The following is a 24206-nucleotide window of genomic DNA, read 5'->3' as shown; positions in this document are numbered from 1 at the left end:
ATCACAAATAGAAAATAGAAAGTAATTGGAAAGAATTATTTATTGCTGGCTTTATAGCTGAAACCAACTGAACTGGAAAAAAAGTGTTTAAAGGTGAACAAACCCTGCTTAAAAATTTTGTTTTCTTTTATTAGGCAAACATTATTTTTTTGGGTTGATGTGTACTTTAACTTTGTGTTACTGGCACTGTTCCTTTTATTACATTCTTTACCTGTGATTATTCTGGGTGTGCACCTGTTGGCACATCTCTAGCACAGGGTAGGGTTCTTCTGAACTTTATCAGCAATAAACACTTTCTATTCTATTGTAAAATGAATTTAGTAATCTTTTCCAAACCAAGAGTGCCCAGGTCTCAGATTATCACCAGATTCCATCTGTTTGTCCATTGTGCATAAATATAGATCAAAAATGGCAGAAGGGCCACAATTGTATGTCTTTGGTCTCAATTCTGCTTCAGCAAGACTTCCTATGACTTGTTGCACATTAAAGGGATACGGTCATGGGAAAAAAAAAATAAATGAATCAGTTAATAGTGCTGCTCCAGCAGAATTCTGCACTGAAATCCATTTCTCAAAAGGGCAAACAGATATTTTTATATTCAATTTTGAAATCTGACATTGACATATTGTCAATTTCCCAGCTGCCCCAAGTCATGTGACTTGTGCTCTGATAAACTTCAATCACTCTTTACTGCTGTACTGCAAGTTGGAGTGATATCACCCCCTCCCTTCTCCCCCCCAGCAGCCTAACAACAGAACAATGGGAAGGTAACCAGATAACAGCTCCCTAACACAAGATAACAGCTGCCTGGTAGATCTAAGAACAGCACTCAATAGTAAAAACCCATGTCTCACTGAGACACATTCAGTTACATTGAGAAGGAAAAACAGCAGCCTGCCAGAAAGCATTTCTCTCCTAAAGTGCAGGCACAAGTCACATGACCAGGGCAGCTGGGAAATTGACAAAATGTCTAGCCCCATGTCAGATTTCAAAATTGAATATAAAAAAAATCTGTTTTCTCTTTTGAGAAATGGATTTCAGTGCAGAATTCTGCTGGAGTAGCACTATTAACTGATGTGTTTTGAAAAAAACATGTTTTCCGATGACAGGATCCCTTTAAGGATGCACCAAATTTAAGATTTGGTTTGGGATTTGGGCAGGAATCAGAATCTTCCAGCAGGATTGGATTCGGCTGAAGCCAATTGCTCGGCTGAACCAAATCCAAAAAAAATCACATGATGCTAAAATGTCTAACCACACATTGTTACACCACTGCATATTAATATTTGAGAAAAAAAAAAAAAACTTTCATCTGAAAAGAAAATAAACAGGGAGACATCTAATAAATGTGGTTTGCTGCATTATCAGTTTGGATGGTTGTGTTCCCTGAACTACTGGTTATAAATATTAAAACAATGTAGCAGAAGCCAACTGACTCATCTAAAGGAGAAGCATCATATCCAGGAATAAAAAGAGAGAATCAGGTAACCGAAAATAAATAAATACAGGAATGGGATCTGTTATCCGGAAACCTGTTATCTAGAAAGTTCTGAATTATGGAATGGCTGTCTCCCATAAACTACGTCCACACTATGCTTGACAAAGGGGCGTGCCACGAAATGTTGCACTGCATTAATAAAATTGCAAGGGCTTGCCCTGCTAACTGAACTCCTGTGTGCCGGTGATTCTTCTACGTGTCACCCATGGACTCCATTATAATCAAAGAATTCAAATGTTTAAAAATGATTTCCTTTTTCTCTGTAATGCTAAAACAGTACCTTGTACTTGATCCCAACTAAGATATAATTAATCTTTATTGAAGGCAAAACAAGGCTATTGGGTTTATTTCATGTTTATTGTTTTTTTAGTAGACGTAAGGTAGTGAGATCCAAATTACAGAAAGATCTCTTACCCGGAAAACCTTGGGTCCCAAGCATTCTGCATAACAGGTCCCATACCTGTACAGCCTTCAGGTTCAATTACATCTACAATAAAAACTGTAAAGCAATTGCAAATAATGTATTCTTGAAAGTTGCTTCAATTTATATTTTATTTTATTATGCAAACACACTTTTTAGGTGGTGTTCTGCTTCCTTTAATTCACTGTAATTATTGCAGTCCTGCTTGCTGGATTTCTTAGAAAAGCCCCTAATTCTTCACATGATCTGGGAACGTTACACTGGGATTTAGCCCATACGGAATCCTGGCTTCATGTTAATCCCCAACTGTAAGTAATGATTGCCTGCCTGTTCTGACTGTACTATAAATTGTTGTCACGAAAGGAAAAATGCAGCTTTGCTTCTCAAATATTACTCATCATAAAACTTGGGCGTCAGCAGCCTTATGTTAGATATTCCAGGCTTGAAAGAACACTTACAGCATTGCGGTAAACAATTGTAAAGCCACAATACCTGAGCCTGGCGCCTGCAGCATTGTACCTACTTTGGCTGATTATGCGTCCGTGTTAGGAAAGCGGTTGTTTTGTTATGTAGTGTTGACGTATAGAGATATACTCAGCATTAGACACCAGGTGCAGAATGTTATTTTTCACCCCCTCCTCCCTCTGTTTAGCCTTTTGTAAAGCTAATTTACGGAGGCACACTGTCCTTTGTAGGTCTCTGTCACTACAGTTCCTGGGTGGGACTTCCCTGTTGTTCCAGTTTTGATCCTCGGGGGCTTCTTTCATCTGTGCCGCTTGCCACCTGCCTTTACTGTTTGCAATCCCTTTGACTTCTAGTTTGCCTTACATTTTGGACTGTTTGCCTTATCTGTTGCTGACGCTGCATGCTCAACATTGCTTACTTTGTTATGCCTTAGCTCTAAAACTGGCCATAGATGTGCAGATTTTATTCTTTGTAAGACTAAAGGCCCCCATACACAGGCCGATAAAAGCTACCGACAGGCCGAGTCGGCAGCTTATTGGCCCGTGTGTGTGGGCCATCCGAAGGACTTCCCCGATCGGATTGGATCGGACCGCCCATATCGGATGGGTTCGGATTCGGTTCGGAATTCGGCTGAATCTTTAACTAAGGATTCGGCCGAATCCAAAATAGTGGATACGGTGCATCCCTAGTTTGAATCTACTGTCAAATCAGTCTCCAATGGAAGTTATCACATTGGAACAGTGGTGGCAATAGGAACTAGCAGGTGGATGAAAGGGAGTGGGGGTGCGAGCAGTGGGGGTTGCAAGTGGTGTGAGCAACAAAAATGTCCCTTTTTCAACATGAGTACAGTGAATAGGGCTTGTGCTGAACATACTTTTTGTCTATTTTTAGAATGATCAAATCCATATTCTGTTTCTTGCCTCTTACAAGCTCAATCAAAACACATCAGTGACCCAATGAGAAACCCTCTGTATAAACAAACCCCTCACACTCCCCAGTTGCAGCTGATTTGGCAGTGGGATAATGAACAGGTCAATATAAGGAGGTCTCTGAGGAAGTGTTGTATCACGAAATGCGTCAGACCTCAGGTGCTAAGTTTGTTTGATTGGATTGATTGATACTATGTCTTAATAAAGAATTTACCTTTTAACTATCTGGAGAAGAGCGATTTGTGTTTGATGCCCAGGAGTGCGCGGCCTCCAAATATTCTACAGGTCAATATATGTCACCACTTTTTTAGTGGGCTTAAATATAAAGTGTGTATTTATATGGAAGAGTGTGCAGACTGCCTTAGCAATCTGAGGTAACTGATAAGGACATTGCCTTAGGAATGAATTTCCTTCTCTACCATTAGAATGAGAAATCTTGCTAAATAATTAAGAATTGATTTTATATAAGACATAGGGCATCTGCCTAAATAATTAATGTGAATATCCAGGTGGGTCTTGTACATGAACAGCTGAACTTAGTCTTGGTTACTGTGCCAATCATGTGTCCTATATAAAAAAGATCTGAAGTAAAAGAGCTCTAATCCGTAATTATCAGTAACAGTCTAAAACTAGCCAATAGAATCACTGTATCATAGTCTTTGTGGCAGAATCTTGATTGGTACACTAAGCCCCAAAACTATCTATTGGCTTATTGGGCAAAACAAATATTGCAGCCTTTTCAGTGATTTTCAGTATATATGAGGACTAATACAATTTATGATACATATATTTTAGGCCATGCGTCTACCAATTACTTTTCTGACGTAAAAGTCCTGTGGAACATGTTGGCACCATATAAATAAAGGATGATCATTTGTCCTTTTAAAAAATATGCTTAAATAAAACAATTTTAATTGCAAGTCAGTAATACATGTTTTATCTTAGTGAACATGTTTTAGTAGAAATGAAATGAGATTCACAAGCATCATCATTACTGCAGAGGTCAACAGATCCTGATATTTATTTACCTCCAATGATGACAGACAAAGCATCATGAGGAGCAACTTCAGATCCACTCGACTGTAAATAATAAGCCTGATCTGATCTTATTAGAAGTATCATCAGCACTGCGATGTGTTCCAATAATAAATACTTCTAATTGCTCAAACTCTGACATTGTAAACACAAAACCAGGTTCACTAAGCAGAACATGGCATCTAGTGATGGGCGAATAAATTCACCAGGTACAAATTTGCTGGGAATTTCCACGTTTCAGCAGCGGCAAATACATTTCTGAAACTGCCGTAAAAATTTGGCGGCGTCAAAAAATATTGGACGCTCGTCAGAAAAGTCGCTCATGTCAAAACCGTTGTGCATCAACATTATTCGGATACCCGTTAACTTTAACGTCGGCATCAAAATTGACACGAGCGTCAACGTTCGCTTTTCGCAAATGTTTCGCCGCTGAAACTGGACAAATTGGCCCATCACTGATGCCATCTAAATGCCTTAATATCACTCGTTTTAAGTTTATTAATTCACTTTATCCCCAAATGTCCCTTTGTTTAATACATACTGTATAATGTATTTGTTTGCTGTCTACAATTCTAATTAATGCTGCTCAGTGTTTGTTACTAGATGTATTCAGTTTTCATAAAAGTACATATTTTATACTTTGCCTTCTTACCTTTTCTGCTAACCTTGTTAGGCAAGTGTCAATACAACAATGGTTAAAACAAAGTAGTGACTCAACATTCTGCAATGTGAGCAGTTAGTTACAGACAGGCTCTTTAAAGGCATAGTTCATCTTTAAGTTAATATTTTAGTATGTTCTAGATTGACTAATTCTAAACAACTTTTCAATTGGACCTTTTTTTTGTTTTTTTCTTCCTTTTTATAGTATTTCAGTAAACTCCTAACTTTTTTTTTTAAATGGAGTCACTGACTTCATTAAAAAAAAAAATCTGTAAGGCAACAAATTTCTTGTTATTGTAAATTTTTATTACTCATCATTCTATTCCAGAGGGTAATTTAGATTCTAGCGAATTAGAGAACTTCTGAATAAAAAGCTAAATAACTGAAAAAAACCTTAGTTAATAAAAAATGAAAAACTGCAAATTATCTCAAAATATCACTCTAAAATTAGCTAAGGGGTGAATTTGTCCTGTTTCGATTCGTCAAAAAATTGGCAAATTTCCCTCGAACCGGCAAAAAAATTCACGTAACACGAATGTTGACGCGCACGTAAATTTTGACGCTGACTTTAAAGTCAATGGGCGTCCTAATTATGTTAACGTGCAGCAGTTTTGATGCGAGCGACTTTTCCATCGCACGTCCAAAATTTTTTTACGCTGACAAATTTTAATAAAATGTATTCCCTGGCGGCGAAGCACAGAAATTCTTAACTACTACTAAAAGTGTATTACGGGTCATTTAAAGGTGATTTGGGCCCACAGCGTAACTGTGCCCAAATTCCAAATTATGTGCTGTCTATTTATAGACTTGTGTCGGCACAAACCCCTCTGTGACATCAGAGATGGGGGAGGGATGTATATATATAAAAATACACTGAGCAGTGGGCTTGGTCAGGAGCGGGTAGTACAACCCTGGGTTTGGGTCGAAAATCACTCTCACATCACTAGTCTGAATACTTGGTTATAAAGATAGCTATAACCATAAGGCATGATGGAATTGCTGTTGGAAAGAGATGTAATTGTTTTGTGACCATGAACAGTATCTGGAAGGAGCTGGCCTTTGATATAATTCTACAGAGGACTGCATTCAGAGCTGTTAAATCGGATCTATGTAGAAGGAGTTCTGTTTTTAGTGTAGGGCAGAGCCTTTGTCCAGAGCTGCAGCACGCAGTAGACAATGCACATTGAGAACTATTTACATGACGGCTGGAAGAGATTTTGGGGTCTGCAGAGGGCACTAATGGGACACTGGAGTGTAAAACAGAGCCAAGAGTACAGTGAATTCAAACCATAGTTTTGTTATTGTTCAAAAATGAAGAATTAACCTCATCCAAATTAGGGTGCTCTGAGATGATGGGAACCCCCATAGCAATACTAGTAGACCTAGTGAAAGAACGCCTGATATTAGACTGGTGCATTGAGAGTTTTTATTCTTACAAAGTATATCAGTTTTTTTAGTCTTTTTTTTTTCATATCTAGATGTCACATTTACTAGCCCCCTTCACCATTTATCATTTTCTGCTTAAGGTTATGGTTATTCTTGATCATCTGGCAGTTCTGGAACTCCCTTTGACTGAAATTTAATATGACATTAGATGGAATTGGTACCAGAGAAAAAAGACTGAATGAACCATCCCTGCACTGAGAGTTCTTCCCTAAAGCTACTGAACTGCAGGTCCTTGCTGTAACAGTGCTACTCATTCTAACCCTTTAATTAATATATTATACCATTGTAATATTTATAGAACATATATTTCTAAGAATGTATTCCTAAAAGACAGAGATTTGCATGATGTAGAAGGAGAGAGAATTCAAAATTAGAAACACACACACAAAATAGGCATAATGTCAACAATTATTTCTTAGCATGAACAAAATTTCCTTTTTGCAAACTTAATATAGATTTTTCAGTCTCAGAAAGTATTTAGGAATAAAAGATTGTGAGTGTTATTGCTTGTACTAGTGCCCAGTGTAAGTCACAACATTCTTATCGAAAAAGTTATGTTAGCTTCAAAACACTACCTTTAAGCAGGCCTTAAAAATGCTCAAATGTAATTAACGGTCTAATGAACATAACATTGTGAAATGCAATTTCTGTTCCTGTTTATGCCTTTTTAAAAAAAAAATTCTTGCCTTTTATTTCAATTGTACGGATAGTGAAGCCAACATAAACACACAGTATGCTATCGCCATCCAAGTCATTAGGCCTCAATGCAAAGCATTCTAATGTGATATCCACGAGTTGAGAAAGTGGTTTTGTAGTTGGGAGAAAAGGTGGAAATATCATTAACAAATAAATCCATTGAACCCAACTTGCATTTGATTAATTTAACACAGGAAGAAAATATATACGGCCTTGGGTCTGAGTCTATGTCATGACTTGGGTATATATAGAAATGGCAGTGTAATAATTACTACTGATTGGCTGGTAGCCAGTAACGTTTTTTGGGTTAGGCTTCTAAATTAAAGGAAAACTTTACCCCCAAAATGAATATTCAATATTCAAGCAACAGATAGTTTATATCATACTAATTGGCATATTTAAGAATCTTACCAAACTGGTATATATCTATATATATATAAATATCTATCTATCTATCTATCTATATATATTTAAGCAAATACTGCCCTTTTCCATCTCATGCCCTGAACCGGCATTTCGTGATGGTCTGTGTGCTGCCTCAGAGATATCACCTGACCATGAATACTACTACTGTAACAGGAAGAAGTGTGAAAGCAAAAGACAGAACTCTGTCTTTTAATTGGCTTATGTGACCTAGCATGTATGGTTTGTTTGGTTTGTTTGTGTGCACTGTGAATCCTACGATCCCAGGGGGCGGCCCTTATGTTTTAAAATGGCAGTTTTCTATTTATGATTACCCAATGGCACATACTACTAAAAAAGTATATTATTATGAAAATGATTTGTTTACATGAAGCAGGGTTTTACATATGAGCTGTTTTATGCAATATCTTATTGTTCAGGGAGTATAGTTTTCCATTAAGTATTAGCCAGATAACGGTCAACTGCAATATCCAAACAGATTCTCCCGGATGTTTCTGACTTTATGTTCACTAAAGGTAATCATAGAAGGATAGAGTTGTAAAACCAGGAACTTTACTAGTGCACTGGCGTATCTAAAGAAGAGGAGAAAGCAGCAGCAGAGTTAATTTCAATGTAACCTATGTGGTAGAGTGACCACATAAATCAGGAAAAATGTGTCTGGCCTTTGATTTTAACCCATTGATTGAGATACTGTATGCTCCAGGAATGGAGTTAGTTAACATTGAGTGCTTTCATTGTTTAATGATGGTAGGTGCCAGACACTCCATTCCCCAAATCCAGTATGGTTATTGGAGCTTACCTTCCACAGGACGGCTGTCCTGTGAAAGTATATTTAAGGGTAATTCGAGTGTCTCTTAGCAGGACACATCAGGTAGAAGACCTGGCTGTGTTGGGAAATCCCAGAGAAGCTGGGGGTGCTGCCTGCGTCTGCACAAAGCAGGAGTTGAGCGGGACTGTGAGCTGGTTGAGGTTCTGGATTGAGAGTCTGGGTAAGACTGTGAGCACAGCCAGGAGGCTGAACTAACAGGAAAGAGTCCTACAGGGATGAGCCCAAACCTGCATTTTGTTTTGCTTGGAAGTCCCCCTGTCTAGTTAGGGACTTCAATTGTGTGAAGGTAGTGCTCTATGGGCAGGTTTTTATTTTATGGTTTCTGTTTGTATGCTGTAATGCTCACTCCTGTGTATAATTAAGTGACCGTGTCATTTAAAAGCTGAACAATAAACGGGTGTGTTTCTCTGAAGAAGCTTGTGTCTTTATGCCCTCTGCATCCTCTACTTACTTGCCTACCTTTTGCTAAATCCCCCCATAAAATTGTATGTTCAAGCAGCCAGCTTCTAACACCTACAAGACAACATTCATTGTAAATTTAAGGAACGTCAAAAAAGGAAAGTTTTAAAGTAATAAAATTATAATGCAGTGTTGCCCTGCACTGGTAAAACGGTCTCAGAAACACTACTATTGTTTATATAAGTAAGCTTCTGTGTAGCCATGGGGGCAGCCATTCAAAGGAGAAACGGCTTAGGTTACACAACAGATAAGCTCTGTAGAACAAAATGGTGTTATCGGTTATCCACTATTTAGCCTTTTTTCAATTTCCACCATTGCTACACAGCAGCTTGTTTATATGAACTATAGTAGTGTTTCTGAAGCAATCACATCAGTTTTACCAGTGCAGGGCAACACTACATGATATTTTCATTACTTTAAAACACTTTAATTTTTTGGTGTTACTGTTCCCTTAAGTGTCTGTCATTAATGTGATATTCAAAAGGAAACCTTGGTTGGAAGAAAAAAAGTGCAAAACAAATCTATAACTATAACTCCTATCTCAACAAAAAGAGAACAGAAGGCTTGAAATGTGCTTTGCCAAAGATATGGCAGGTTAATGCCTGACAGGTGCCATGTTTAGCACCTTATAGCTGTAAAGTTGTGGCTGGTTTGGGAACGGTGACTAACTGAAAGGGAATGCCTCCTGTGTACTGTAAGCATGCAGATAGAAGCAGGTGCACCCTAAATCTCAAGGAACCAGCAGCTTTGATCCTAATGTGCAACTAAAATGCTCAGTAGGGAAAGAACAAAGAGTGACATGCATGCACTATTAGTCTATACCTATACTTGGCTCACAAACAGTGGAGGAAATGGTGTGTTATAATATTAAGATAACATTCATACTAGGGATAATAACTGTTAATGTTAATGTTAGTTCTGCAGCCTCTTATTACTGGATAGTCTAGAAAGTAAATTATTTCTCTTTACTGGAAAAGTAAGAAATGGTCATTTTCAGCTTCTCTTATTGGAAAATGCCCTAGTGTCACAGGGAAATACATTTGCACATTTTACAGAACGTTGGAATGTGCAATAAAATACATTAATAGAAATATCTGCTGGGAATAATAAGTATATGTCTTCTTAATAGTATATGACTAGTGACGAGCGAATCGCCGCACATCAACACTATTCGGGCACCCATTGACTTTTAACGCCTGCGGCGAAATTGACCCGAGCGACTTGTGGATTTGCATTGTGAATTTTAAGTGTCGTAATCTTTTGGAGCAAACATAACTTTACAGGAAGAAGTTGTATTACATTTACTGCGCATTGGCGCAAGCTATAAAATTTGCAAACAGTCTTCCACTGTTGGAAGTGGTGGCTAAACAGTTTCTAGGTTTGTAAAAGCTATATTAAATTCGCATTGTGAATAGTTTTTTCCGTTACTGACTTTTATTACATTCCCCTGGTAAGACTTTTTGCAATTGGTCTTTTTTCATTTAAAGGTATAACATGTACAGTATTCAATTTCAATTAAAATGCTTCTGTTTTGCTGCAGGTCAGTATGTTAACAACACTGGAACGAAGATTTAACCTACAGAGCGCAGACGTTGGGGTTATCGCCAGCAGCTTTGAGATTGGAAATTTAGCGCTGATACTGTTTGTTAGTTACTTTGGTGCCAGAGGACACAGACCACGGTTGATAGGATGTGGAGGAATTGTTATGGCCCTTGGAGCTCTTCTTTCAGCCCTGCCTGAATTTCTGACCCACCAATACAAATATGAACCTGGCGAGATCCGATGGGGTGCAGAAGGAAGAGACGTTTGTGCCATCAATGGTTCAGCGAGTGATGAAATTCCAGACCCGGATATAATCTGCAGCAATACAGCTACCACCAACATGATGTACTTGCTTCTGATTGGTGCCCAGGTTCTACTTGGGATTGGAGCTACACCCGTGCAGCCCCTTGGAGTTTCCTATATTGATGACCACGTGAGAAGGAAAGACTCTTCCCTATACATAGGTATGGTAAGACCTGGAAAACACACACTATTCTATATTTAATATTTTATAAATGCAGGACATTGCAGATTGGAATGTGATATTATATGTACCATAATACTGTAATGATATCCTTTGGAAAGACTACATGCCACCAAGTTGTTATGTAGCTGGACTGTTCCAGTGCTATGATTAGAAAGAAATATCTGTAATGGGATAAAGGGATTCTTGTGGTTACAATCAGGAGTGTAACCACAGAGGAAGCAGACTCTGTGTTTGCAGGGGGGGGCAGGCATGTAGAGGGCCCAATAAGGCTCTAAGTCAGAGCAATTTCAATATATCTTGGTTGCAATTCCCTGTGGCAACTCCTTGTGACCCTGGACAAGTCACTTAAACTCCAAGTGTCACTACTTAGGGGGTTATTTACTAAACTCGGAATGCAAAAATCACAAAAGATAGTGATTTTTATATATATATATATATATATATATATATATATATATATATATATATATATATATATATATATATATATATATATATATATACCTTGACGTGGTATGGTGGCTTATCAATTTTATGATCATAACTTTGTAACAAAATAACCCCTGTTTTGGGTACATATGCAATAGCATTTATTATACTTATATATACTTTAAAGCCTTTAGAGTGCTCCCACAACCCCCCTGTTTTGATATTGTGTATATATATATATATATATATATATATATATATATATATATATATATATATATATATATATATATATATATATATATATAATCAAACTTAAAAAAATCACAAATTTTTCGGACTTTATTAAACCCTGAGGATGGAAAAGTCAGAATCTGAGAATCCGACATCTAAGACCTGTCAAAGTTGCATATAAGACAATGGGTGAAGTCCCAATGATCTTTGATGTGCACTGGGTTTCATGCAATACCCCGAAGTTTTCTGAGTTTTCGGGTGAAAATTCAGAAAAAGAAATTTGAAAATCAGTTTTTTTTACCGCAAAGCTAATCTTCGGGAAAATGCAATAATAAATAAGCATAAAAACCCTGATCGGATTTGATCGGAGTTTGTAGTAGAAAATATTGAGATAAATTCGGACTTTGATAAATAACCCCCTTAGTGTGATTATGGGGACCTTCCCCATAGGCTTACATTGATGCTCGGTAGGTTTTAGGTGGCGAAGTAGGTGGTCAAAAGTTTTTTTAAAGAGACAGTACTTCGACTATCGAATGGTCGAATAGTCGAACAATTTTTAGTTAGGACCTCGGACGCTAGATGTTTGATCAGATGAGAAAATAAAGTTATACCTTTTTAACCATAACCTCGTGTGGGCGATTCCTTCGGGTGCCGGTGTGCGCTGCTACAAAACCTGTTGTGATTTGGCAGACATTAGTCAACAAAATCTATTGAGCAGGTTAGAATATTTACGTTGTTCACATTTAAATCTATCCATTGTCCCATTGTTTGTAGGGCCAAGCAGGCCACTACCCCCAGTTTTCCTAGCTTCAACTAGAAGATATCGCTTGAAATGGTAATTTTAGTTGATACACAAACTGCACATTTAAATGATAGTTTCAAGATAAGCTTGTTCTTACGATAGATCTTTTAAAAATCTTAACATCTATGGCCACCATTACAATGCAGTAAATTGCAGTCTATAGAAGAACAGTTGTTTTTATCCTAATAAACGGTGCTTAGTGATGTCATCGATTATAATCGGAGCTTGTGCATTATAATAAATAAAGTACCCCCTGTTGCAACATATGAGGTGTTTTTCACCTCGTGTTTTTATATATTCATGGAACTCCGTGGTAACTTATAATATTCTTATATTTTACAATAGGGGGTTCTTTATTTACTATATACAGTATTAAGGAAAACTATCTTCCATCCATACTCCACTGACTACTTTGATTCTGTAAGTTGTATTTCAAAAAGAGCTGAGTTTGCAAGCCAGCTATTTCCAATTTATTCAGCTGCCTTCTCTTCATTGCTTGTGGCTTGTTCATCTGCCTCTAGCCCACTCTATATCGGTCTCAGGTTTTCTTTACATTATATAGTAAATGTTGTTGTTAATGTTGCATTCGTCAGGTCAGGACTACAGACCTCAGCACATGCAACAGCTGTAATATTTATTTATGCAGATCAGCATCACTCTAGCTGATCATTATAAGATTTGAAGTACGGTTTCCAGGCACTTTTAAGCATTCTGAAGTGTATGCATGTATGATGAATAGGTTCTAAAGTAGCTCACAGTTGCTAAATGATATAATAGGTGCAGTGATGGTTGCTGAATTGCCATATACAGGTATGGGATCCATTAGCCCGTCTACCATGGACTCCATTATAATCAAATAATCCAAATTATTCAAAACAAATTCCTTTTTCTCTGTAATAATAAAACAGTAACTTGTACTTGATCCAAACTAAGATAATCAATCCTTACTGGAAGCAAAACCAGCCTGTTGGGTTTATTTAATGTTTACATGGTTTTCTAGTAGACTTTAGGTATGAAGATCCATATTAAGGAAAGATCCCTTATCCAGAAAACCCCAGGTCCTAAACATTCTGGAAAACAGGTCCTATACCTGTACTACAACATATAACACTTATCCCTGGTACTGGAGGGCACTGTGCTGATGTGCCAGTTGCCCCCATGTCATACGTAATGGGGATAGCCCCCACCCCAGTGCTCCCGTCAGAAGGACCCTCCCCAAAGCTTTAAAAGCCCAACCCAAATCTGGTGTCTTGTAATAAGCTGCTGAAACTACTGAAAAAGGGATGGGAACTACAACATGGAGTTGTCCATGAAAGGAAAATCACGGTAAGTATGATATAATTTTCCTTTTTCATTGGACAACTCCATGTCATATGTAATGGGACGTAGCAAGCCAATATCCCCAATGGGAGGGTAATTGTTCCACATAAAGACACCCGGCCAAGTGTAATCTATTCCAGATAAAACTTAGAAGAATGAAACCTCTACAGGTGAACAGAGAACCCCTTGTAGAAAACCTGTGAACTCCATTTCTTCAGAGGAAAATGACTGCCAGAGAAAAAGAAGAAACAGGACTCTTTAGAGGAAGAACCAACACCAAAGTAATGATAAGGAGTGTTAATCCAGCCAGATAATTCCACCTGAAAGGAGAGAACCAACTCCGCTGAAAGAAGTTGAAAGAGAAGTGGCTAGAAACCCAGAGTAACTTCTCCAGAGTCTCGCTCACACTACATACCAGCGCAGCTGTGACAACCAAGAGTGCCCAGAAGCTCAAATACCTCAAAAGATGAAAACGATGACTTAGTAGGGGAAAGAAACATTCAATCACTCGTATTCTACATGCCCCAGATATGTAGAACACTACAGATACATGGCATCACCTAGTGGAGCTCCCCGTCTCCTCGATACTAAAATCTACAGGGCACATAAGGAACCTGTATTTGTCCTGAACCATAACCCGTGCATTCTATCCATGAAAAGTCCATAGAGCGACTCATGAAGACTGACAGCCGCCACTACGGGCATACCTTACCTGCCGTGTGAGGTATCTAGGAGCATACAGTTGACTCCTGCATTTAAGCCAGTCTTAGTGCTACATTAAGCCTATGATACCCAAGTTGCTTGTTTGCAAGAGTAGTCCATGCTTTTAACTTAACTCAAAAGTTATATAAAACAAACATGACACGGGGCCACTAGAACATTGACTGATGTTACCATGCTTACATACCAACCAGATGGCTGCATAGGCACCATCTGGAAAATGCTTTAAACCTTCCCACACCAATCACTGACCATACCTTCAGTTTGGTTGTTATATTAATTGGTGTCCAAACCAGAGAAAAGTATACAATGTACCTTTATATCTGGTTATTGCCTTAGTTGGCCCCAAAGCCACTGGAAGCATACACAATGAGTTTGGTTGTAATATTAAAAACCGTGGCAGAACCAAAGAAATGTACACCCTGTGCCTTCATATATGGTTATTACTGCCAGCCCCAGAACTACTGAAATGTTTCCCCCTACATTTAGTTTGGTTGTAAAATTAAGAAGTGCCCGGGACCAAGGAAATGTATAACATATACCTTTATATTTGGATATTAAGCCAGCTCCAGAACTGCTGAAATGTTTCCACATATACATACAGTTTAGTTGTAGTATTGAACAGTAGCAGGACCACAGAAATATATAACCTGTGCATTCATATCTGGTTATTACAGCCAGCCCCAGAACCACTGAATTGTCTCTCCCTAAATTCAGTTTGGTTGTAATATTCAGCAATGCCCAAACCAAAAAATGTCTAACATATACATTTATATTTGGTTATTAAAGCAGCTCCAGACCACTGAAGTATTTCTACATATGTTTATATTGGTTGTAATATTAAGCAGTGCCCGGGCCATGAAATGTATAACATATACATTTATATTTGGTTATTAAAGCAGCTCCAGAACCATTGAAATGTTTCTACATATACATTCAATTTGGTTGTGATCTTAAGCAGTGTCGGACCAAAAAAAGTGTAACGTACAATTATATTTGGTTATTAAGCCAGTTCCGGAACCACTGAAATGTTTCCACATATACATTCAGTTTGGTTGTAATATTAAACAGTAGCAGGACCAAAGAAATGTATAACCTGTTCCATCATATATGGTTATTACAGTATGCAGACTGAGAGCACTCTGCCAAAGCCAAGAGTCATGAGGCCAGTCTCTGTCAATTCCCCACTAGCCCGTGTCCACACACACACACATGCATATACTGGCTGGACCGTGTTCTACTCCCCTATAGCATTGCCTTAGCTTCTAAGCTAGCTAGACTCAGAAAGCAGAATAAAAGTAGTACATGTTAATAGAACTAACAAAACTTTATGACAATAGAACAGAGTTCTAACAAAGAATCTTACCTGATGCTTCTGAGAATCACTCTGATCTGCTAAGGGAGGGAGTGAGAGGGGAATACCTGTTCATTAACTGCACCTGACACTGACCTCCAAAGTAATTACCTAATTATCTGCAGCTGCTGCTCCCAGAACCTGCAGATCCACATTACCATACGGATCAGTATAGGACATGCAAATTAGCATTGCATTAAAATTGCTCATAGAACATACAAATCAGCCACCATTTCCACAATGGCCAATCTAGTCCATCCATTCTTAAGAGTTAAGAGACTCCAGCATCAGGATGGCATTACCAGCTAAGCCTAAATGTTTAACTGCTAGTAGATCAAAGACCCCTTTTTATTTTTTATATGTAAACTACCTCAACCTTGGGAAAGACAGGCAGCTGTCTCTGAAACTAAATTCCTCCAGAAAAAAGAAAAAGAAAATAATACCCCAGTATGGGGAAAAAAAGAAGGAGAACATAAGGTTTAGGCCGCTAACTAAACATTCTGTTAACCCTACTCTCCAAGGCAAACCTGGGATTTCAACAGATTAACCTTAACTTACTGCCACCTCCCTCTCCCATCTGTAAAAATCATAAGGGGGTGTAGGGACCATATACCCCAATGCTGCTAGACACATTTTAGACATGCCCAGGTAGGCGCACGGATGGGGGGACATTAGCACTTGCCATCGGACAGATTATAATCAGGCCGTGAAGGCACGTGGATCAAGGACAAACCAGTGAAAAAAGCCACAGTAACACTGTGCCTACCTGATCCAGATGATGAAACATTGAAGACTTCATATCTGAGGTCACAAGGATCAAAACCCCAGTCCCTAGGACGCTTTCCAGCAAGCCCCAATGCTTCCGCAAGGTTAAAAAGGAAACTGCTTCTAACAGGAGCAAAAATAAAATGAAGCAGAAGAAAAAAAAGAAACCGGATTTGGGCGTGGGGTTGGGCTTTTAAAGCTTTGGGGAGGGTGGTTCTAACGGGAGCACTGGGGCGGGGGCTATCCCCATTATGTATGACATGGAGTTGTCCAGTGAAAGACCTTCCTAACACTCTCATTAGAAGGACTGCCTTCCTGTGAAAAGTAAGCTCCGATATGCAAACTGGACCACTAGAATGGAGTGTCTGACTTGCTTGTTCCTTCCAGAATCCTATAGGTTCCAGGATCTGGCAACGAAAGCCTTTGAACAGAGAACCCCTTTTCCTGTTTAGTAACACTCTTCCTGGAGCTTACCTCTCCTACTGGGGACAAATTAAAGGAAAAACGCACCTTTTCCCCATCTCTGTGGTCACTCTACCACAATATATATATATATTTTTTTCTTGTGGGTGTCATTTTGGGGGGCTGGAAGATTATAATGGAAGGCATTTTTCCTCCTTAGAGGAGAACTAAAGCTTAATTAAAGAAACAGGCTAGAAATGTTGTACATTATGTTTTTTGACTTCTGTACCAGCCCAAGGCAACCACAGCCCTTTAGCAGTAAAGATCTGGGTCTCCAAAGATGCCCCAGTAGCTCCCCATCTTCTTTTCTGCTGATTCACTGCACATGCTTTGTGCTCTTGTCACTTACTGAGCTTAGGGACCGATTTACAATATAATTATTTACAATGATTAGTAAATAATTCAGATAGTTACTATATGACAGCACAAAAACAAGTGCAATTAGCACTTATAATTTGCGACAACCCCTAAGCTTAGCTTCTCAACAGCTGCTCAGAGCCCACTGAGCATGTGAGTGTTGCAGACACTTTCCAAGATGGTGACCCCTTGTGACAAGTTTGAAGTCCTGGATCATTGCTGCTATTCACAAGCTGAACTTTAGGCTTGTGCAATAAATTTAGTATATAAAATGTGGCATTTTTAGCCATATTCATTTTTAGGGTTTAGTTCTCCTTTAAGGTAGAATAAATTTATGGTAACAGGGAATACTTTGCTTTTCAAATATAGGGTCAAATTTTTGAAGAGTGCCAGATACCTGAACACTGAACTGTGCTTGTTTGTTGCATAGCAGAATTGAAATCTTGGAAAGATAGATTGTTTTAATTTTTTGTCAAGGCAGAAAAACACTTGGCAGTTCTAAAAATGAAGGGCAGGCTTTGCAACATTAAGCAAAGCTCTAACAATATATCAGCTTTACAGTGGTTTCTCGCCTAGGAAATTATTGTAATTATGAGCTTGTTAGTGGCTGTTTTCTCTGTACGTAGCATCACTGTGCTGCCAATTACATTTACAGCTGGGGAAGGGGGATACATTTTCTCAGTGATGTTACAGCATTCAATAGCGAAATGTGCCTGACTGTTATCAAATGGAGCTGTGTATTTTACATGCAGACATGATGTTTCATAAGCTGCTGTGTAGGATTCACATGTTTATACACGGGTTGTAAGGAGCTCCCCATGCACTTATGCTTCATAAACACGAGTGATCAGTTGCACAATTTTATTATGGGATAAAGTTCTGCCTTTTCATCACTACAGCCTGGGCATAATTACATGCCATCAGATGCTGCTGCTTTCCATAAAATGATTATCCTGTAACTTTGAGTGTATATAATTGTGGAGAGTTGGAAGCAATTACAGATAGAAAATTGCAGGAGTAGTCCGTTTCCTGTTGTCAGTCAATGCCTATATCACAAGTAATATGGACTGCAGCTTTGAAAGATGTCACACTTGAAATGTTGTGCTATTACAAGCACAAGGTTATAAAAGATTGACTATTTGCACTTTTCATATAAAGAAAAAATCCAGTAGCAAGTTTTAATAACTAGAATAATCAGGCTACAACAGATAGTACATGCAGAGTACATGCATGTTGCGTTCACTGTGATCTACTATCGACGCACAATGTTCCAGTGCTTCACAGGCCTCACAGGCTGTTCAACTCGAGGGCAAGGAGACTCAGTGACTGACAATAGCCCCAAAATTAAGTGCTAAAATGGATGTAGAATGTTGTGAATTTACACTACTTTCTCCTAGCATGCTTTCCTTTAGCCTGTACATTTAAATGTAATTCATGAGAGCAGACTGAATGAAGGAGAGTTGGCTTAAGCAAGGCAGGCTAAGGGAAAGCTGGCTGGAGAAGACCACGACTGAAGGCGAATGGCTGGAGGGGAGTATGGATGTAGGAGAGCATACTAAGGGAGAGCAGGCTGGATAAGAGCATGGCTGGAGGAGAGTGTGGCTGAAGAAGAGCAGGCTAAGAGTGAGCAGTCTGGAGGAAGGAAAGCAGACTAAATGAAGCATGGCTGAAGGTGAGCATGGTTGAAGGAGAGCAGACTAAAAGAGAGCATGGCTGGAGATGAGAATGGCTGAAGGAGAAGATGGCTGAGGGAGAGAAGGTTGAGGGAGAGCAGGCTGTAGGAAAACATGGCTAAAGGAGAGCAGGCTGAAGGAGAACTTAGCCAAAGGAGAGCAGGCTGAAGGAGAATATAGCCAAGGGAGAGAAGGCTGAAGGAGAACATGGCTGAAGGAGAAGATGGCTGAGGGAGAGCAGGCTGTGGGAGAGCATGGCTGAAGGGGAACATGGCTGAAGGAGAAGATGGCTGAGGGAGAGAAGGTTGAGGGAGAGCAGGCTGTAGGAAAACATGGCTAAAGGAGAGCAGGCTGAAGGAGAACTTAGCCAAAGGAGAGCAGGCTGAAGGAGAATATAGCCAAGGGAGAGAAGGCCGAAGGAGAACATGGCTGAAGGAGAAGATGGCTGAGGGAGAGAAGGTTGAGGGAGAGCAGACTGTAGGAAAACATGGCTAAAGGAGAGCAGGCTGAAGGAGAACTTGGCCAAAGGAGAGCAGGCTGAAGGAGAATATAGCCAAGGGAGAGAAGGCTGAAGGAGAACATGGCTGAAGACGAGCATTCTGAAGGAGAAAAGGCTGAAGGAGAGCATTTTGAAGGAGAACATGTCTGAGGGAGAGCAGGCTGAAGGAGAATATGACTGAGGGAGAGTAAAAAAGTTAGACTTTGAAAATCAAAATACTGTCTCTTTAAAAAAGTTTGACTTTGACACTTCGCCACCTTAAACCTGCCGAATTGCTATGTTAGCCTGTGGGGACCTCCTAGAACTTATAGCCAACATTTGGCTAAGTTTTTATAAGTCGTACGATCGAACGATTTTACTTCGACCGAATATGGCCAAATTCGATAAAAAAAAAACTTTGACTTCGAATATCGAAGTAATGCAATTCGGTGGTCGAATTTCGAAGTTTTTTTACACTTCAAAATTTGACTCTTGATAAATCTGCCCCTTAATGTCCTGTGACATTTTTAAATACAAATCATGGGAGAATGAGTGCTACAACCTATATACAAATTAGTGCACAGACATTAATTTGTGTCCATATTGGTGCATTGTGCACAAGTTGTGGTGAGAGCAAATTAGCACGTGCTACAACTGCGGTGGAATTCTGGCAAACAATCAACAATCAACTATATCCCTGATCTGTAATGACCAGTTACAGTATCTAGATCATAATGCAATGTTTAAATCATCTTCTAGTTTAAATGTGGTTCCTTGTCAAAATTTTCATAAAAACTTGAATAAATATGCGTAACACTGTATTCGAAAGGACTGTATAAATAATTAAGACTGATATCAAATTTATTTTACAATAACTAGTAAAATGGATGCATAGTCCCTCAAAAAAAGATATTCAGATTCTGCACATAAAAATATGATTTATATTATTTGTATTGTTATGTATTATAATAATAATAATAGTAATATAATTTATATTTTAATGTGCAAAATCAAAATAAGTTTTTTTTTCTGTCTCTTTGCCTTTAGTTGATGCAATCACGCCCTTCTCCATCTGTAATATCTAAAGGTGGCCATACACGGATAGATCCGCTCGTTTGGCGATGTCGCCAAACGAGCGGATCTCCCTCCAATATGCCCACCTTGAGGTGAGCAATATCGGGCTGATCCGATCGTGGGCCCTAGGGCCCAACGATCGGATCCTAGCGTTCGCCAAACGGGCGGTCGGATCGCGGGACCGCATCAACGAACAGATGCGGCCGCGATCCGACGGGATTTTTAATCCCATCCGATCGAGATCTGGCCGACTTTCGGCCAGATCTCGATCGGGGAAGCCCGTCGGGGGCCCCCATACACGGGCCAATAAGCTGCCGACTCGGTCTGTCGGCAGCTTTTATCGGCCCGTGTATGGCCACCTTAAGCCAGTGACAGCAAATTGTACGGGGCCTGATTGTAAGGGTTGTTAATTGGCTGCAGACAGACAGTGAAGAATGAGTAGAAGGGATAGACCAGCCTGTCTGTCACTTTACTACTGGTTTATGTTCAAGTGCCGTCGATCAGCTGAGGTTTGCCATTAATTTCATGGAAATAGATAACCTTGCACTTCTTTTTATTCTGTTCTCTTGTTATTGGGTATTGCAGTTTTTTTTATAGAAATAATTCTTGTGGCAACTGCTGTGGCACCTTTTAGTGGCCTTTGACAAATCAATTGTTCTACACGTGGGCCTAATTCACTGAAAATTCTGTGTGCAGTGCTCAACATAATAATTATTATTCTTTATTATAGAACCCGACATATTATGCATTGCATTACCAAGATTGATCATTCATTGACCCATGCCCCAGAGTATCACACAATCTAATTTCCCTGTCACAGTTACAAATATACACACACACACTGTCAGTTCCAATATAATGAATTAGCTTACCTGCATGTACTGTAGTTGGCAGCTGGATTACTCAAAACACATGTAATGGTTTTGGGAAAGCAAGACATATCTGGCCCATCTGTGTTTCTCTATCAGTGCAGAATGAATGTTTATATGCACTTGCATGGAAGGTGTGAGATTTGTTAGGGTTACACTGGAACATGACAATGTCTTGACTTAGATCACAGTCCCATCATCTGTCTTAGTGGTAGTCAAAATAAAGATGATCCGTTGATCTGGTGCTTAAATTCATCCAGTCCTCATGGGAAATTATGAGTGAGTTGATTTGACTGATCAGACTGACCTAATGTACTTCAAGTCCCACTTTATACCGCCTGGACATTACAGGGAATTGAGATGAAACTAGGGCATTGTGACAGGGCCACTGCTGGGATTTATGGAGCATACTGTGACACTATGGTGCATGTATTGTAAAACAACACAACATGTAATAGTGTTCATTTCATTGATAAAAGAAGTAGTAATGACCTAATTAAGTTGATGTGGGGGGGACATGATAAGCCATATGAGCACCTAGGGGGCCCATTTACTTAGCTCGAGTGAAGGAATAGAATAAAAAAAAACTTCGATTTTCTAATGTTTTTTTTGGCTACTTCGACCTTCGACTACGACTTTGACTTCGAATTGAACGTTTCGAACTAAAAATCGTTCGACTATTCGACCATTCGATAGTCGAAGTACTGTCTCTTTAAAAAAAAAACTTATGTTAGCCTATGGGGAAGGTCCCCATAGGCTTTGCAATCTTTTTTTGTTCGAAGAAAAATCGTTCGATCGATGGATTAAAATCCTTCTAATCGAATTGCGGTAAATCCTTCGACTTCGATATTCGAAGTCGAAGGATTTAACTTCGACAGTCGAATATCGAGGGTTAATTAAGCCTCGATATTCGGCCATAAGTAAATCTGCTCGCTAGTGTGCTCTTTGTAAAACACCAAAAAATAGAAGAGGGAGCATTTAAAGCCCTTCCAGCATTCCACAACACATTTAGCCCCAAGAGACAGGCACAGACTTAGCGGTGACTGCCTCTAAAATGAATACTAATATTTTTTTCAGCTTCCAGTTTGTTGTTTACTTCACTGCCCAATTGACTCTTGTCAGTGGTTGAGACCCTCAGTTATCCCTTGCACTCTATAGGGGTAATTTACCAATTTACCTGTAAAGCTGGCCATACACGGGCCGATAAAAGCTGCCTACAGACTGAGTCGCAGCTTATTGGCCCATGTGTGGGGCCCTCTGATGGGAATTTGGGCAGATATCAATCGGGCAGTTCTAAAAATCCAGTCGGATCGTGGTGGCATCTGTTCGTTGATGCGGTCCCGCGATCCGACTGCCCGTATGCCATACATTATGATCCTAAGGCCCACCATCGGATCAGCTTGATATATCGGGGAGAAATCTGCTCGTTTGGTGAAATCAACAAACAAGAGGATCTTTGTGTATTGGCACCTTTAGAGCGCTAACTGGCACAAAATTACCTCCTTGTACTCTATTGCTTTGCCCCTGCCCACACATTCTAAATGAGACCTAATATGTTGCCCCCTGTTTGCTGCCATTACAAATCTACTAAACCTCTTTAGCATTCAGCAGTCTGTATCCTTGTCATGCTGTATATAAAACCACCGCACATACAATGTTTTCATTTTTAATTCTGCATGGTGGTTCTGTACTCATGGGAGTGGGCACCTCCAGTACAGAATGTTATTATTAATACATGCATTGCTGTACAGTGGAATATATATAAGTACAATTTGCATAGCAATTGTACATTTGCACAGCAGAATTAAATCAGTTAACACGTGTGCTGCTGTATGGTGAAATGAATAAGCATACAGTATACTGCATGGCAAGCCTACGAACCTACAGGGCACAAGGAAATCAGTTAAGTCATGCATTGCTGTGCAGAGAAGCGCATGAAAGCGCACTACGTGGCAAGCCTGTGGGTAGGTACCCCTAGGTCATAACATGCAAGGAGACTTCTCGTATTTATTCTTAGCAGCTTTTCCCAGGAAGAGACAGGAACTATCTTGGAGTCTGAGTACAGTAGAACCACAATTTTACATTTTTCCGGGGGCAGGAAAAAATGATGTAAAATCCAGGAAAATCCAAATCAGGGAAATGTATTATGCATTATATATTGATCGGACCACAAAAAAAGTGTAAAATGAGGGACGAAAAAAAAAAATCAGGATTTGTAAAATTGAGGATACATTGTGGGTTGATTATCAGGTTTTGAGATGATTTTCTCTGTGTGCCTTGGTACTTCCCGTTGTCCCATGTGTTCTAGGCTCACTAAGGAGATTGTGTACTGTCGTCAGAAGCCAGCTTGATTCTGTCTGATTATTTCTGAACAACACTGCAGTATTTCAACTGAGATCAGTCTGCACACAGTAGAAACATATGAACATTTAAATAGAAACATATGAACACTTAGGTGAATTGTTTGGAGGCAGCAATTTTGGAGGTGCTCCATGAATTAACCTCCCCCAGGAGGCTCAGACCAATTGCCTGTATTTGTATTTTCAGTTGCTTATTAGTGATGGGCGAATTTATTCGCAGCGAATTTGCGGGATTCGCTGCCAGCGAATAAATTCGAGAAACGCCCGCGAAAATTCGTAAAAAAAACAGGCGCAGGCGTCAAAAACGAGACACCGGCGCCGTTTCGCGAATTTTTCGGCGAGACGGCGCAAATTCGTCCATCACTATTGCTTATGTGCCCATTTGGCCCTTTCACAAGGAACAGGACTGTTGGCATGAC

General features: G+C 39.4%; 1 protein-coding gene across 1 annotated transcript in view; it reads left to right on the top strand.

Annotated features, from left to right (window-relative positions):
• Positions 1-24206, top strand: part of slco3a1.S (solute carrier organic anion transporter family member 3A1 S homeolog) — a 172892-nt gene that overhangs the window by 20157 nt on the left and 128529 nt on the right. The window contains exon 2 of the mRNA XM_018255309.2: positions 10402-10867. Coding sequence (XP_018110798.1) covers positions 10402-10867 — 466 coding nt within the window. The remainder of the gene's footprint in view (positions 1-10401; positions 10868-24206) is intronic.

The sequence above is a fragment of the Xenopus laevis genome, chromosome 3S (genome assembly GCF_017654675.1).
Source record: "Xenopus laevis strain J_2021 chromosome 3S, Xenopus_laevis_v10.1, whole genome shotgun sequence".
NCBI classification, from domain to species: Eukaryota; Metazoa; Chordata; class Amphibia; order Anura; family Pipidae; genus Xenopus; species Xenopus laevis.
The sequence above is the reverse complement of the archived record's forward strand: the minus strand, read 5'-3'. Positions and strand labels throughout refer to the sequence as shown.